General features: G+C 49.6%; 1 protein-coding gene across 4 annotated transcripts in view; it reads left to right on the forward strand.

Moving 5' to 3' along the window:
• Nucleotides 1-1570: 1570 nt before the first annotated feature.
• The window catches only part of Rab36 (RAB36, member RAS oncogene family), a 17870-nt gene continuing 4595 nt past the window's right edge, over nucleotides 1571-14845 (forward strand). For 2 of the 4 annotated variants that reach the window (XR_004516756.1, XM_033762356.1), the window contains exons 1-9: nucleotides 1573-1840; nucleotides 2932-3012; nucleotides 5427-5518; nucleotides 8008-8073; nucleotides 8938-9039; nucleotides 10431-10495; nucleotides 12513-12564; nucleotides 13356-13437; nucleotides 13820-13910. Coding sequence is in view for 3 of the 4 variants with exons in the window: in XM_033762356.1 (XP_033618247.1) it covers nucleotides 1577-1840; nucleotides 2932-3012; nucleotides 5427-5518; nucleotides 8008-8073; nucleotides 8938-9039; nucleotides 10431-10495; nucleotides 12513-12564; nucleotides 13356-13437; nucleotides 13820-13910 (895 nt within the window). In the remaining variant the exon portion in view is untranslated. Of the gene's footprint in view, nucleotides 1841-2931; nucleotides 3013-5426; nucleotides 5519-8007; nucleotides 8074-8937; nucleotides 9040-10430; nucleotides 10496-12512; nucleotides 12565-13355; nucleotides 13438-13819; nucleotides 13911-14040; nucleotides 14244-14845 lie in introns of those variants that run through there. The other 2 variants (XM_010603897.3, XM_010603895.2) reach the window with 2 other exon arrangements.

Here is a 14845-nt window from a genome sequence, read left to right on the forward strand (position 1 = left end):
CACGCACGCACACCCACGCACTCCTAGTTTACACCCAAGTCGTAAGGGGTGGCTTCTTCCAGCCACTCTGGACTCGCTCTCAATCCCTGAAATGGCCAGCTCTCTCCTGCAGCGTGAGCTGTCTGTAATTCTCATGACCTCTTTGTCCTCCAGAAAGCAAGTTGGTGGACACTTTCCCCATAAGCCATCCTTCTCAAACCCAAGTTAGTAGGGATCTCATCACTTAATTAGCCCATGGCACACATTCCTCCCTCAACTTTAATTGCGTTTTCCCCCTGGGTTCCAGGGACTGAAGCCAGGGCCTAGAGTATCCTAGCCAACCGCTCTACCACTGAGCTGTAACCTCGGCCCCCTGTTTACTTTTGATAATCCAGCAGACTGTAACTTCTCTGAAGGTAGATATGTCAATTCTGTTTTCTTGCCTCCCCAGTACCAGGCATATGTCAGGAGGCTTTTGGTAAGTGTAAAACAAATGAATAGTTAATAGAACTTTACAATCTAAAAGCACTTCTACCATCTCAAGTGATCCTCACAAGAAATCTTTGAAGTAGATAGGACATTTTAGAGCTAGTAAGTAGACTGAGATTCAGAAACCAGAGCTACTCACCTAAGTTCACCCTCGAAGCCCGGTACCTTAGCAATAAATTCATTAATAAAGGCATCAAACATTAGCCTCTAACACAATTAGTTTTAAATTGAAGAACACTTAGATCTGTGTACAGAATCCAATGCCCTCTTGCAATCCTTCAAAGGATCAAGTTCTAAAGGATCTCTCCAACTCAGAGCATCCTAATTTTTTTAAGGGAGTTACTGTGAAGAGCACTGACCTGGGAGTCAAGAAATATGAGTAGGATTTAGCTCAGTGGCACCGTGTCTGCCTCGAAAGCACAGGGTCCTTAGTTTGATCCCCGGTACCAAACACATACACACACACACACACACACACACACACACACACACAAAGTACGAGTCCCAATTGTAGTTTTAATTCACTAGGCAAATCCCTTTGATTGTGTGTCATAGTTTTTGTTTAACGGGGTAGGGCTGAATCAAGTTGGTTCTCAAAGCTGGGAACCCTACACTTCTCTGAACCTGATTTTGAAAATAAGGGGCTTGGAGACCATCTAGATCCACACACCTCACTTTCCAAAACGAAGCTAACTCACAGGAGTGCTGTGGTTAAAGTCAGCACGAGTTTTAACACCCGTTAGTCAAGGAAATTAATTTTGCAGTATGAGCTCTAGCAGCCCACTGTATGGTTTTCAGAGAGCATTGGATCCAGAATTACGCTTTACTGTCAGGAGATGGTAGACACAAAGCACGTCCATCCCTTGCCAAGGCACGGTGCCTGACTCTGACCAAATATCAATACAGTATTATTGTATTGCAGTACAGCAAGAGTTCTTGTACCATGGTTGCTACCACTCTTCCATTCCGACGTGATGTCCAGAGTGAGGAGCTCTGGCGAAGCCCTCTAAGGTCAGGCCCATCCAGAAACCGCTCCAGAGCACAACTCCAGCCAATGGGATACCTGGTCCCGCCCACTGTCCGCCTATCCGGCAACCTACTCGTTGCCATGGCGATCTCCGCTCTCCGGCAACGGCCGGAAGTCTCTCCTCCAGCGACCTGGCCCAGACCCCTGGGAAGCGCCAGTTGCTATGGTGATCGTCTGTGCAGACAGCTTGTCGGACTCTCTCCAAAGTCAGTCCGCCCACATCCCGCCCCCAGCGTCCGGGATTCGTCGAACGCCCGCGGGTCCCGCGTGGCCCGCGTTGCCTTGGTGATTCCTCGCCGCCCTGCAGTACTAGGCCGCGCTGAGCCCCGAGTCTTCGCAGGCGTGGTAGGTGAGTCCACTCGCCTTCTCTGTCCGACCCTTGGCACGCCCGGGTGCAGACACAATCCAGAGGTTGTGGTCTCGAGAACGCCCTATTCCCCGCCCAACTACCAGCCCCAGAACCTGAATACGACCTACAGCCCCGGATTTCCTCATTTCTTGAGCGCCCGCCGTGTCAGGCTTGCGCTGTTCCCGGAGGATAGTCAGGTCAGATGAGGAAAGACAACTGACCTTGGTTGGGGCCTTAGTAGAGCGAGAGGAAGCAGAGCGTGAAAATAATATGGAGGGATGTTGCATAAGCTTGAAGGGCCAGGCTGGGTGAGAACAACGGAAAAAGCCTGAAACCTAAAGCCCCCAGGCCACTCAAAGCCGTCGTCCTTCAGAAAGTAGGAGTAACAGACTTCTCCTGACTCTACTTTCACTACCTGAGCTGTGATCCAAAGCCTGGTTTGGGGCCAGATCACAACCCTGGGTAAAGCTAAGAGAGGGAGCCCCTCCTGCTAGATGTTTGTTCGGGAAAGAACCGGGTCTTCAGACTCAGGCAGGATGGAGCAGCGTGCACACACACACACAGACACACACACACAGACACACACACACACACACACTCTGAATCAGGCGACCCATCATTCTATTAGATACACTGAGTATTCTGATGAGCTGAGCAAAGGAGGTTAATTTTATAAACAGACTAAGGAAAGCAGAAACAGAATGAAGAGCACATTGGTTATTTCAAAGTTACTTTTTAGGTTTAAAACAAAGGAGACTTGGGCCAGGGATATGTAGCTCAGTGCTTGCCTGGCAAGCCCAACACCCTGAGTTTGATTCCCTGTACCAAAATGAATAAATAAAATAAAGGAGACTTCTTTATCATGCTAGCTAAGGTAAACTGATTTTGATTGATTGCTGTGAACCTCTTGTTTTGTTTTTTGTTTAACTGGTCCAGTTCAGAGTCCAGTTTGATCATGTGACACCTAGCCTGAGTGATTCCATCTGGCCTGATCTGGTCTGTTGGGACCTAATGCAGTAGGCTAATCCAAAACAATGACCACCTACAAATGCATTTAACATTCTCTTTCCCCTCGCTGGGTCCACAGGACTCTGGAAGAATGCGATCCTCCCTGACACCTTTGGGGCCTCCTGTGAGCCGAGACCGCATCATTGACAGCCTTCCTAAGGTACAGTTATTAGACCACCCCTTTTTATTTGTACTGTTCTTCCAATCTTGAAATCATACCTGGATTTTCTAGCTTACCCTCACCCCCAGAAATAAAGCAGGTGGGTCAGGAGTTCTGTCTTCTTGAGAAGCAAGCAGACTGGGTGGTGAGACAGGGTGGCAGTGTGGCATGGAAATTAATAAGTCAGATAGTCCTACGTGGGAATCTTGATTTTGTCATGTTTCTTTTTTATTTATTTATTTATTGTTTTGGTACTGGTGATCAAACTCAGGACCTTGTACTTGCCAGGCAGGCATGGCACCACTGAGCTACATCCTCAGACTTCTGTCATTAAGTTTTATGACCGGTGACGAGTTACTCACTCTTAAAGCCACTATTACCTGAGGATGTTTCTTCTCACATTGTCTGCCTAGCTGATTGGAAACAGGAACTCCCTTGAAGTTGTGTGTAGTTACTACTGTTCTCATTATTATTACTGTTATCAAAATAGCACTCTAGGAAGGGCCAGGGATTTAGCTCAGTGGTGCTGCCACCTGCTTGCAAGCACAAGGTCCTGAGTTCGATCCCCAGTACCAAAACACACACACACACACACACACACACACACAATAGCACTCTAGGAGCTAAAGGTGTAGCTCAGTAATAGAGCACTTGTATAGCATGTGCCAGGCTCTGGGTTTGATCCCAAATACCACAAGAAGATTTAAAAATTAATACCATGGCACTCCAACTTCTAGACCCCAAGTCCAGGTCTTTTCCCCTTGCCCTTCTGCTGAAAGTTCACAGCTCTTTTCTGTCTTTAGTAAAATCTAGTATTAAACTGGGCATGGTGGTGCACGCCTGTAATTCCAGCACTCGGGAGGCTTAGGCAGGAGGATTGCTGTGAGTTTGAGACCAGCCTGGGCTACATAGTGAGTTCCAGGTCAGTCTCAACTACATAATGAGACCCTGCCTCAAAAAAAAAAAATCTAGTATTAAATGCAGCCAGGAATGCAAATCAATGATCTCTTTTGGGCAGTTGCAGAACTGTATTTACCAACATTGCAAGCGCCTTTTCGCCCTGAGGCAGCCATTCCATTTCTAGAAATTTACTCTGTAGAGACCCTGGCATGGATTGAGAATGTTCACCAGGCCAGGTATTGCAGCAGTGAGTAAGAGGAGGTCAGACATGTCAGTGTCCTCAGAGAGGAGGCTGGTTGAAGAGACGATGCTACTTCTGACATGGACATAAGGAAGAATGAGACACCTCTTCCGAGTGCCAGTGAGGGTCAAAGTAAGTTGTTAGGTAAAATGCCGGGGATGGAGAGGTGTGTGGTCAAGTGTGTGTAGTGTACGCTCATGCATATAAAACTGGAGATGAGCTGGGGGTGTAGCTCAGTAGTAGAGCACATACTTAGCATGCACAAGGGTGTGGGCTTGATCCTCAGAACTGAAGAAAAAGGAGAAGAAAAGAAATGTCTGTGTTGTTAATACATGCATAAGATATTTCTGAAGATTACATAAGACCCTGCTGTCAGTAGATGCCCACATTTGGCTCGGGGCTGGCATGTAGGGAGACCTGTCCACCAAATGGTCTTTTAGATTTTATGTCCAGGCTGGTGAGGAGGAAGAAGGTGGCTGCAGCCTCTGGATATTTTTGGTCTGCAGCCATCCCCTCTTACTCCCCTGCCAAGATCCTTCTCTACACACTCACAGGGAAGGTCTTCATGCCTCCCCTGTGGATGATTCCCCCACATTTTCCATTACAACACAGCTCGAGCCATTGCCTTTCCTGTGGAGCTTGACAGTCACAAGGGTGACAGAGGCTGGTGTTTTATGAGCTGAAAGAAAGGGAAGCACAATTGGCGTAAAACAGTCCAGGTCTTGTGGACAAAGGACTCCATTTATAGAGCAGGACAGCGAGGCTCAAGGAGATAGGGAGGATTGCCTGATGTCACCAGCCAGGCTTTGTGGAGCTGGTATTTGTCCTGGCCGAGTCTGACTCTAGACCTCCTTACCCTGGGCTGGCAGCTTGGGGCATCCCTCTTGTTTTCACAGAAGGTGGGGTTCTGTCCCTCCTGTCTGCATTCATCAGGGATCACAGACAACCGCTAGCCAAGTCTGCCCTCCACCCCAGGGCCACACCACTTCAGACCTGAGGAGTTCTCAGTCAGGTCAGGCTGAGCCCATGTAGTGCCTGCTAAGGCAAGTCTTTCCCTTGGCTTTGTGTGCCTGTTCCCCTGTCTCTGAAATCGGTTCATACTACCTACTCTGTGGCCGGCAGTGTGACAAGAAACGGGCAAAGCTAATGAGGCTGAGAGCCTGGACACTCAGGAGAGAGGAGGAGGTAGACTACCGCCATGGTTCCTGGTTTCAGTGAGAGGGCTGCAGCTTTGCAGGAGGATGTGCCTGTCTGTCTGTCTGTCTCTTTGCAGTGGTACACACCTGATGCCTGTCTGCAACTCAAGGAGCATTTCCACAGGCAGGTCAGCGCGGCTTGCCAACGCAGGAACACTGGGACTGTTGGGTGAGCCTGTGGGACTTGGGGTGTGGGGGAGAGATGGCCAGAAGGAATAAGCAAATGAATGTGTGAATGAAAAATGAACAAATGAAACACATAGACTAGGCATATGCAACCCAGGACTGGGGTTTTTGTCTGGCTCTGCTTGACACACGCTGCCATGTGAAACAACTTCTCCTTTTCTCAGAATGTAATACATGGGGCTCTTCGGCCAGAGGTCTCAGGAAAGGTCTGTTTCCTCTGTCTGGAACATCTTTTTTACCCTCCTTCTTTGGGTACCAGTGTGTCAGGTCCTTGAAAGGCTTCTGTAATCCATGCTGCCCCTGCCCCTAGCCTGAGATGAGCAAGTACTCTTCCTGTGTGCTCCTGAGCCCCAAAACTTATGCCACAGAATCACAGTGTTGCCATCTGGATTCCTTGTCAGGGCCAGGGATGTCTGTCCTGTTCCTGCCCCGGCAGCACCTATCACTGCTGGCGCAGGAATTTTTCAGTCGTCCTTTATTTTAAGAAACAGAAGGGCTTGATTTGTCCTTCATCCTGAAGAACTCACAGTCTGTTCAGGAGCCCAGCTTGGAGGTTCCGGAGGCTGCACAGGGGAGGCAGAGCTCCAGTCAGAATGGCCAAAACAGTAATATTCATGGGAAAAGAGTAATAGCATCAGCTGGGGAATGCGTTCCACATCAGGGACTTCACCCAGAAGCCTCTTAACTACAGCACCGGAGGTAGGGAAACAGAAGCACATTGGTGCCCACCATAGGGTCCTGGCAGTGCCTTTACTTCTTCACCTGAAAAATAAAATCAGGGCCAACCTGTTCCAGAGGGTTTGGGCAGCCTGGGAGCAGGGTACTCATAGCCACTGTCTTTACATGTGTGGAGGTAAACCGTAGGCCAGGGTACCGCGTGCTACAGACGGGACTACTTATAGCTTGCAAGCCAAGGAAGTTTCTGTCAGATGTTTGCCCAGGTTTGTTGCTTTGATCATTGAGGTCCTTTGGGATGAGCTGCAGAAATTATTTTTTTCTGCCAGTACTGGGGAATGAATGCCAGAGAGTACTAAACTACATTCCTGGTCTCTCTCTTTTTTTTTTTTTAACCTTGAGCGAGGGATGGGGATGTAGCTCAGCGGCACTGCACCTGCCAGGCAAGTACAAGGTCCTGAGTTCAATCCCCCGTACCAAAAAAAAAAAAAAAAAAATTACCCAAGCTGACTTTGAACTTGCAATCCTCCTGCCTCAGCCTTCTGAGTAGTTGGGATTACAAGCATGTGTCACCATGCTCCAGTTTGTACAGAATTTTAAAGTGTTGTCAGCAATCCCAAAAATGCTGGTCTCCAGAATGTAGGATGCACATCCACAGAGTAAGGGTAGTAGCTTCTTTCACTGAGTCCCCCAAGGAGCCCAAGAACCTCAGAGCTGAGTTGGTTCAAGCCACAGCCCCAACATGCAGATCCTGAGTTCTAACCACTGCACACCTCTTGGCTTATCAGATCCTTAGAAACACTTTTAAGTGCGCAGGTGACAGTGGGGTCCTGGTCAAGGAGTGCCTGTTTGCAAGGAGCCGAGCTCACGTCACATGGGTGGACAGCCCCAGGGGGTGCGGTGAGGGATGCAGAGGCTGCCTGCCTACCTGTGTCCTGTGTCTGCCGTTCATGATCCTCCTAGTTACTATAGCCCCGCCGGTGCTCTTGCCTCTGCTTGCTTAGTCTATGACTCTGCCTCTCCTCATGCTGATTTTGAATTCTTAAGACAGTGACTTTGGCCAAATGAGATCAGATGTAAGGCCCCAGGGACAGAAAGTTCCAAGAAAAAAATACAGGGTTTCCCTGTGCCTTCTGAAGGCCAAGAAGGTGGGACAGAATGACTCAACAGGGTCTTTTTTTTTTTTTTTTTTTTTTTTTTTTTTTTTTTTTTTTTTTATTTTTTTTTTTTTTTTTTTTTTTTTTTTTTTTTTAGTAGTGCATAATGTTTACGTTCCTTGTGGGGAATGGGTAAATGTATGTAACACATCTTAGTTCCTTTTTTGCATTCCTTATCCCTCTTCTCCCTCCCCACTTTCAACTCTTGATCCCCTTCCCCTGTGAAGAAGATCTAACTCCTTACTTCCTGTTATCTACCTTTTATTTTACTCTTTACTTTTACTTTTGGTTTCTCACATAACACAAACCATGTGATACATAAGCTGGTGTGTCTGATTTATTCTATTCAACATATTAGTCTCCTTTTTGCTATAAATAACTCAAGTTTCTCTTTCTTTATGGCACAGCAGTACTCCATTGTATATAAATACCATATTTTCTTTATTCATCATGTGTTGATGGCCATATAGGCCACTTTTAAGATTTAGCCACAATAAATTGTGTCACTATAGCAGGGTCTTTCTTATATCCAGGATTGAAGGGTGGGTCACCACAGAGAGCTCAGGAGAGGAAAGGCCTGTGTGTGTTAAAAATGCTCTGAAAACCATGCTTGAAGGTGACACAGCCGTATTTCTTCCAGGCTCAGACTCTCCAAGGTGGTGGTTGTTGGTGATCTCTATGTAGGAAAGACCAGCCTCATCCACAGGTATGCCCTGATAGCTTCCTTCCTCCAGTCGGGTCAGCCACACCTCCCAGCACCAGCACCAGGCTCGAACCTTGTGGAACCTTGTGGAACCCTTGTGGGAACACTGGGAACTGGGCCACTGCCTCAGCCTGGTGGGAGCCTGGTGGGAGGAAGGGCAAGAAATCATGGAGATGGTGGGGTTGGCAAGACAGTAGGGCATCCCAGGTGACTGACATATTACACTGTCTGCCTCGGATCTCTGCTGACCCCTCCACTGCCCTCCTTGGGAAAAGACTCAGTCATCTTACAGTGATGAGGGGTGCTGGGGAAGCAAACTTAACAGTGTTTGCCTTCCAGGATGTCACAGGCTGTCACTGCCCTGTTGCTATGGGTTAGATAGGTGTCCCCAGAGTGCACATGTTAAAGGTTTGGTCCCCAGCTATGGCACTATTGGGAGCTAATAGAACCTTTAAATGGTGGGACCTAGTAAGAGGTCTTTAGGTCATTGGGAAGATGCCCTCAAATGGGACAGTGGGACTCTGGCCCCTTCTTTTTCCTCCTTTTTTGCTTCACAACATGAGCGGTTTTATTCTGCTATATGCACTACCATGATGGGCTGCCTCACCATAGGCCCAAAGCCATGGGGCTAATCAGTCATGAACTGAAATCTCTAAAACTGTGATCCCACAAAACCTTTTCTCTTTATAAGTTGATTGTCTTGGTATGTGTTACAGTGACGGAATGCTGACTAACATACCTCTACCCATGTCCTCCTCAGTTCTCTATCAGTGGACTTTATTTGCCTCCACATTTTAACTGTGGCGCCAACCTTCAATGAACAAAGCTTCCATGGCACCTCTCTGTTGATATCCTCAACCCCCACAGGTTCTGCAAGAATGTTTTTGATCGGGACTACAAGGCCACTATTGGGGTGGACTTTGAAATCGAGCGCTTTGAGATTGCTGGGATTCCCTACAGCCTCCAAATGTAAGCTCCCATTGTGTGGTGCCACTTCCCGTATGGAAGGGTGGGCTTCCTGGAGACCCTGGGAAAAGGTCCTGGGCAGCCCTTCATCCCCTCTGCCTCACTGTGCTCAGCGAGGTCCTGTCTAGACAAGCAGGGCCTGGGCTGGTTGTGCGAAAGTAGGCTTCATGGCTCCCACATTTCCTGGATGCTCCTTGGTCCTGACAGAGCAGGGAAAGGCCTTCACAGCCTAACCTGTCCTCCCACCCCCATGGCCTCCTCCCCACTGGACCTCCTGTGAGCCTGCAGAAGGCAGGTGGACTCTGCACGTTGTTAGCGCTGAGCCTGTTCCCAGCTGTGAAGCAGGACTTGATTAGTCCCTGTGTGCTGGGCGTGGTTGAGGAGGATCTTGGCAGAGGCCGCGCCGTCTACCTCCCTGCCTCAGGCCTGATGTGCTCCTCGTCCGCCTCACACCCTTTCCTTCAGGAGGTAACTCGCACTCCCCTGCTGTTCTTTCCTTCCACCTCTGTCCTCCGCTTGTCTTTCCTGTCTTCCTCACTGGGTTGATTCTTCAGTAGTCCTTACTCTGCCTAATCTGCAGTGAAGTTCCGGAGCCAGGTGATGCCACATCTTTTCCAAGAGTGACTGTAGGGTCAGTCGTAAGCAAAAGAGGCTAGGAAAACGCCAGGCTGTGGGACTCAAGGATCTGGAACGCTGAGAAAGAAAAGGGCCAGGGGTGATGGTCCAGGTGGAACCATGTAGGCAGTGGCTAATGGCTGGGCTCTCACTGTGGCTGCAGGCTGTATCCGATTAGAGAGACCAGGGCAAAACAGGGACACTGTTCTGCCTCATTTTCTCCAGAGTATTCTTTTGAGATGAAGGAAGAGATGAGTGGATTAGTAAAGGGACATAGCCAGCAAGTCTGCGTCATGCCAGATCACTTGAAAAAATTCTCAGACCATTCATACTCATGATTTGTCTCCTGTTCAGTTTACTGAGAAAAGTTAAATTCTGACCTGTTGGCTTTAAGGATGGATTGGCTATAGGATTTCAGGCTCATCCTTACATACCGACCACTTGCCTTCTTATAAACCCGAGCAAATAAATCTCAGCATGTGTGTCATAGTTAGAAGGGACTGAGCTCCAACTCCAGTCATCTGGCAGCGGAACTGCTCCTACCCCAGAGGCACTGTGAATCCAGCAAGAGAATGCCCCTGGGGCAGTTCTAGAGGGATCACCGGGAGCTGGAGGCAGAATAGCTGGCTCGTACAAGCACTTCCTGAAGCCCACACAGCTGGCACAGCTGTGCCTATCCTCAAGTCTCCCTTCCACGGGCCCACTAGCCTGTTGACTCAGAATACTGTGATTGCTTAACCTATCAGCACTGTTTTCCTTTCTTTTTCTTCATGGCTCAGCTGGGACACGGCCGGACAGGAGAAGTTCAAGTGTATCGCGTCTGCCTATTACCGGGGTGCCCAGGGTAAGCAACTGTGTGATAGTGGGATGTGGAGCAGGAGCCTCCCCGCTGGGCTCAGTGGAGGGGAGTAGAAAAGCCGCCTCCAAGCTGGGGCCTTGGCCTGCTTTGGCAGGCTGTTGTGGAGGCTTTAGGGAGCCAGTAGTGGTGGGTTCTAGCTGTGTATCACAGCCCCAGCTTTCATATTAGAAAGAGTCTGAGAGATGAATGTATTTGTTCAGCGATTCTGGGAAAGAAGGACAGCATCACATTCCAAGAGGAGGTAGGCAGTGGCTTGTCCTATTTTAGGAGGAAGAAGCTAAGCCAGAGAGGAGGAATGAAAGGTGGACGCTGGCAGGACTGGCAGGTCCCAGGCAGGGGTCAACAGGGCTCAGTGCCCACCACCAACGTGGCCAAGTACAGCCTACGTGCTGGGCAGGGCTCACAGCAAAGTTGGCAGCGTAAGCTCACCACACCGACCCTGGCCTCCAAGGAAGAAGACAGAAAAGGATTTCAGTGGGATGTGAGAGAACTGTAAAAAGGATCCCAAACCAGACTCGAGGCAGTTACGTGTACTCAGTAGAAGTGTAAGAATCACAGCGGCTTGATCACATTCGAAAGGAACAGAAACAGGCAATGAACCATGAGTATCTCAGCTGAGGACTGGGGCTCCAGCTCAGCCACATTCACATTCACTTCTTCAGCTTTTGCCTCTCCAATCTTCTCTTTTCCCAAGGACATTCTGCCCCCTCCCCAGGGCTACAGCTGTAAAGTCCCTGGCACAACTCTGCAAACAGCAGCCAGACTGCTGTCATTCATATTATCAGTGACCTTTTCTCTGTTCCCTTATGTCCGGAGAGCAGTCATTAGCCACAGGGTGGAGGAAGCCACTGCTCACACCCCGGGGAACCGGTAGAGAGCAAACCTTTGGCCCGCACGCCACGGCTACGAGGCGGGGCCAGTGACAAGAGGAGCTGACAGCAAGGCCATATCTCTGGAAGTCATTTTCCTTAGTCTGGTTGTTGCTAATTGTGATCACAGCCATAGCTGCCTTTGATTCAAAGTCTCTACAGGTGTGGAAGCACACACCAGAGGCAAGAGAATTACAAATTCCAGCCTAGTCTGGGCAATTTAGCAAATTTAGAGCAACGTTGTTTCTAAATAAATAAAGAAATGGACTGAAGATGTAGCTTAGTGTGAAGGCCCTGGGTCCAATCCCCAGTACCTCAAAAATTAGTTAATTAATTAATTAATTTTGAAGAGTCTGCCCTGGGTCAGGCCATGGACTAAAAGCTTTTCAAAATAGCTGCCTTTTAAAAACAAACGGGGCCAGGCATGGTGGCGCACACCTGTAATCCCAGCACTCGGGAGGCTGAGGCAGGAGGATCACTGTGAGTTTGAGACCAGCCTGGGCTACATAGTGAGTTCCAGGTCAATCTCAACTACATAGTGAGACCCTGTTTCAAAAGAAAACAAACAAAAAAACAAAACAGGAGGCCGGGGATTTAGCTCAGTGGTTCCAGTGGCTGCTTCACAAGCACAAGAACCCGACTTTGATACCCAGTAACAAACAAAAATGAAAACAAAGAAACAGGGCCGGGGATTTAGCTCAGTGGTGCTGCCACCTGCCTTGCAAGCGTAAGGACCCAAGTTCAATCCCCAGTACCCCCCCCGAAAAAAAACAAAACAAAAAACTTAGCTGCCTTCACAGCAACCCCAAGAGCTAGATATATCATTCTCGTCATTTTACAGATGGGCAAACTGAGGTTCTCAGCAGTTAAGGGCTTCATTCAAGCTCCCTTTCCGTAAAGGGCAAAGGATCTCTGATGCCGAAGTCCACATACAGGTTCCACTCTTGCCTCATCTGTCCTCCCTGGACTTCACGCTTAGGTTGGGCTGCTAGGTACAGGTGGGAGGATGGCACTTTGGGGTCCAGAGTTGAGTGGCAGGGACCACACGGAAGTCCCTCAAGCTCTGGAGAAGTGCCTGAGGGAGAGGTCCCCTTTGTCACACAGTTGCTATTTGCTTTCCCCTGTGTGTCCAGTGATCATCACAGCCTTTGACCTCACTGATGTGCAGACTCTGGAGCACACCAGGTAAGTAATCCCAGACTCTGTGACCCCTCTGGGGCACCTGGGTTCAGGAAGCTGCCAGAAAAGGCACTGCAGACCCAGGCCGCTGAACTGATCCCCTTATGGTGGATTTGGGCTCATGTGTTAAGACCGACTGCCCATAAAGTATTTTTTGTCCCATTGCCTCCTTACTCCTCAAGGGGGCATTTGCACCGGGATAGTAGGGCCCTGCAGGACCTGTGCTTGTTTTGATACCCTGCTGTCACCACCTTGGAAGTCCTCACAATTTTTGAAGGAAAGACCCTAAATGTTCCCTTTTCCCTGGGCTCTGATAATTGTATAGCCAGTCCCATCTGAAGGGACATGACTTTGGCCCTTGCTGTCTTGGGCAGAGATGTGAACAGCGTGACCAGTTCCAAGAGGTCGTCCTGCTTCTGCCAAAGACCGCCTCACCCCCTTTCTTTGGGGCATTCACACCCAGTTGCCTCTAAACCCTGTGAGGGATCCATGAGTAATCCATTCCAGGTGATAAAGTACAGGAGTCACCCAAAGGCTCGAAGGATGAGGATGTATCTTCATTATCTGACCAATGCTTTTGTATTCCCAACCAATTTCGGACCCCACCGAGGCCATGGCTGCAAGACTAGCATCCCACTTAGCTAGTGTGGGCCAGGGCCCTCCCTCTGCCTCCCAACTCTGTGCTTCCAGCCCTGGGAAGGGCCTTGAGTCTCTATCCCATCCCCTGGGCTTTCTTACGCCCCCTAAGTGGGTGGGTACAGATGTCCTTCAGGCTGTCTCCCCTCTGTGCATTATAGGCAGTGGCTGGAGGATGCCCTAAGGGAAAACGAGGTGGGATCCTGCTTTATCTTCCTCGTGGGAACCAAAAAGGACCTTCTGGTGAGCAGGCCAGAGCTGGAAGCCTGGGTGCCTCTTGGGAAAATGCACATGCTTGCAGCCCAAGTATGAGGAGCAGTGTGTGACATGGACATGCCTACAGTTCAAAGATCACAGGCCTTAGAGCTGCAAGTCAGGGGACCCCAGGTTCCCTGTGCTCTCTCCTAAGAGCAGGGCTGCTAACACTCAAGATCTGCCCGAGGACCACTAAAGTGTCTCCCTTAGGCAGGCAGTATCCCTGCACTGGGACCGCCCTGCCTGCTCCAGGGGAAAATGGGAGTGAGGGTGGAGAGGGAGGTGCCAGGAGGAGAAGGGGGCAGCTGTGACCCCAGGGGCCACCTGTCGGAGGGCTGGGCCCCGGGTCAGCGAGGGCTGCTTCTCCCAGTCAGGAGCAGCGTGTGAGCAGGCTGAAGCAGAGGCTGTGCACCTGGCCAATGAGATGCAGGCTGAGTACTGGTCGGTGTCGGCCAAGACAGGTGAGTCGTGGGGGAAGGGGACGTAGGCTGCTGCGCGGAGCCCAGTGTGCTGTGGAGGTTGCTTCTTTCTGGGTGCTGGTTCCCAACTCGGCTGCCCTGGTGACTGGCAGCACCTTCTGTTGCTTTGCAGTGGTCTCCTCTAGGACACTGGAGCCTCTCATGATGACAGGAACAGGGACCTCTGGCCCTTGCCAGCCCTAGGCAGGATGCCCGGCAGGTCCAAGCCTTAGTCTCTTCATCTGGGAAGCAGGATGATACCTACGCATCTCTGTCTCTGTCTCTGCCTCTCTCCTCGGCCCATGTGGTTCTGAAGCAGGGTCTTGCTGGGTTGTCCAGACTGACCTTGAACTTGCAATTCTCCCTGCCTCCGCCTCCCGAGTGCCTAGGATTAACAGGCATGTGCCACTGCACCCAGTTTACTTTATTTTTAAGAAGAAAATACTTTTTCTATTGCAAAAGCTGTAGGTATTCGTTGAGGAAAAGTTAGTGCAGAACAGCAAAGAGCAGACTTTGTATTCACAGGTTGTAGGGGCGATTAAATGAAAGAACACTCAGGATGTGTTATGTACATGTACCAACTCTCCACGACTGATGCAATCATTATGTACCATAAACATGTACTAATAAAAATGTAATTTTATATGTAATAAAAATATAAATTAAAATACAAATAATAACATTTTTAAAATAAATAATGAAAGAACGTGCAGTCCCTGGCACATGGTAGGTCCCAGAGGTTCAGGGGACTCAGGATTGGGCCCAGTGGCCCAGGGCAAGTGGGCACAGCAGGCATTTGGCTAGGTGCTGAGAGCTGAGGGTAGAAATGCTACCCCCACCACACACACCTGGCGGTTCCTGTGTCTGGTGCTCTCTGCTGCTCCCTCCCACCAGCTTCCCTCCTCCCCTGTGAGGACCCCTCCTCCTTTATCAGATTC

The sequence above is a fragment of the Fukomys damarensis genome, unplaced genomic scaffold (genome assembly GCF_012274545.1).
Source record: "Fukomys damarensis isolate Sample0158 unplaced genomic scaffold, DMR_v1.0_HiC HiC_scaffold_12, whole genome shotgun sequence".
Lineage (NCBI taxonomy): Eukaryota > Metazoa > Chordata > Mammalia > Rodentia > Bathyergidae > Fukomys > Fukomys damarensis.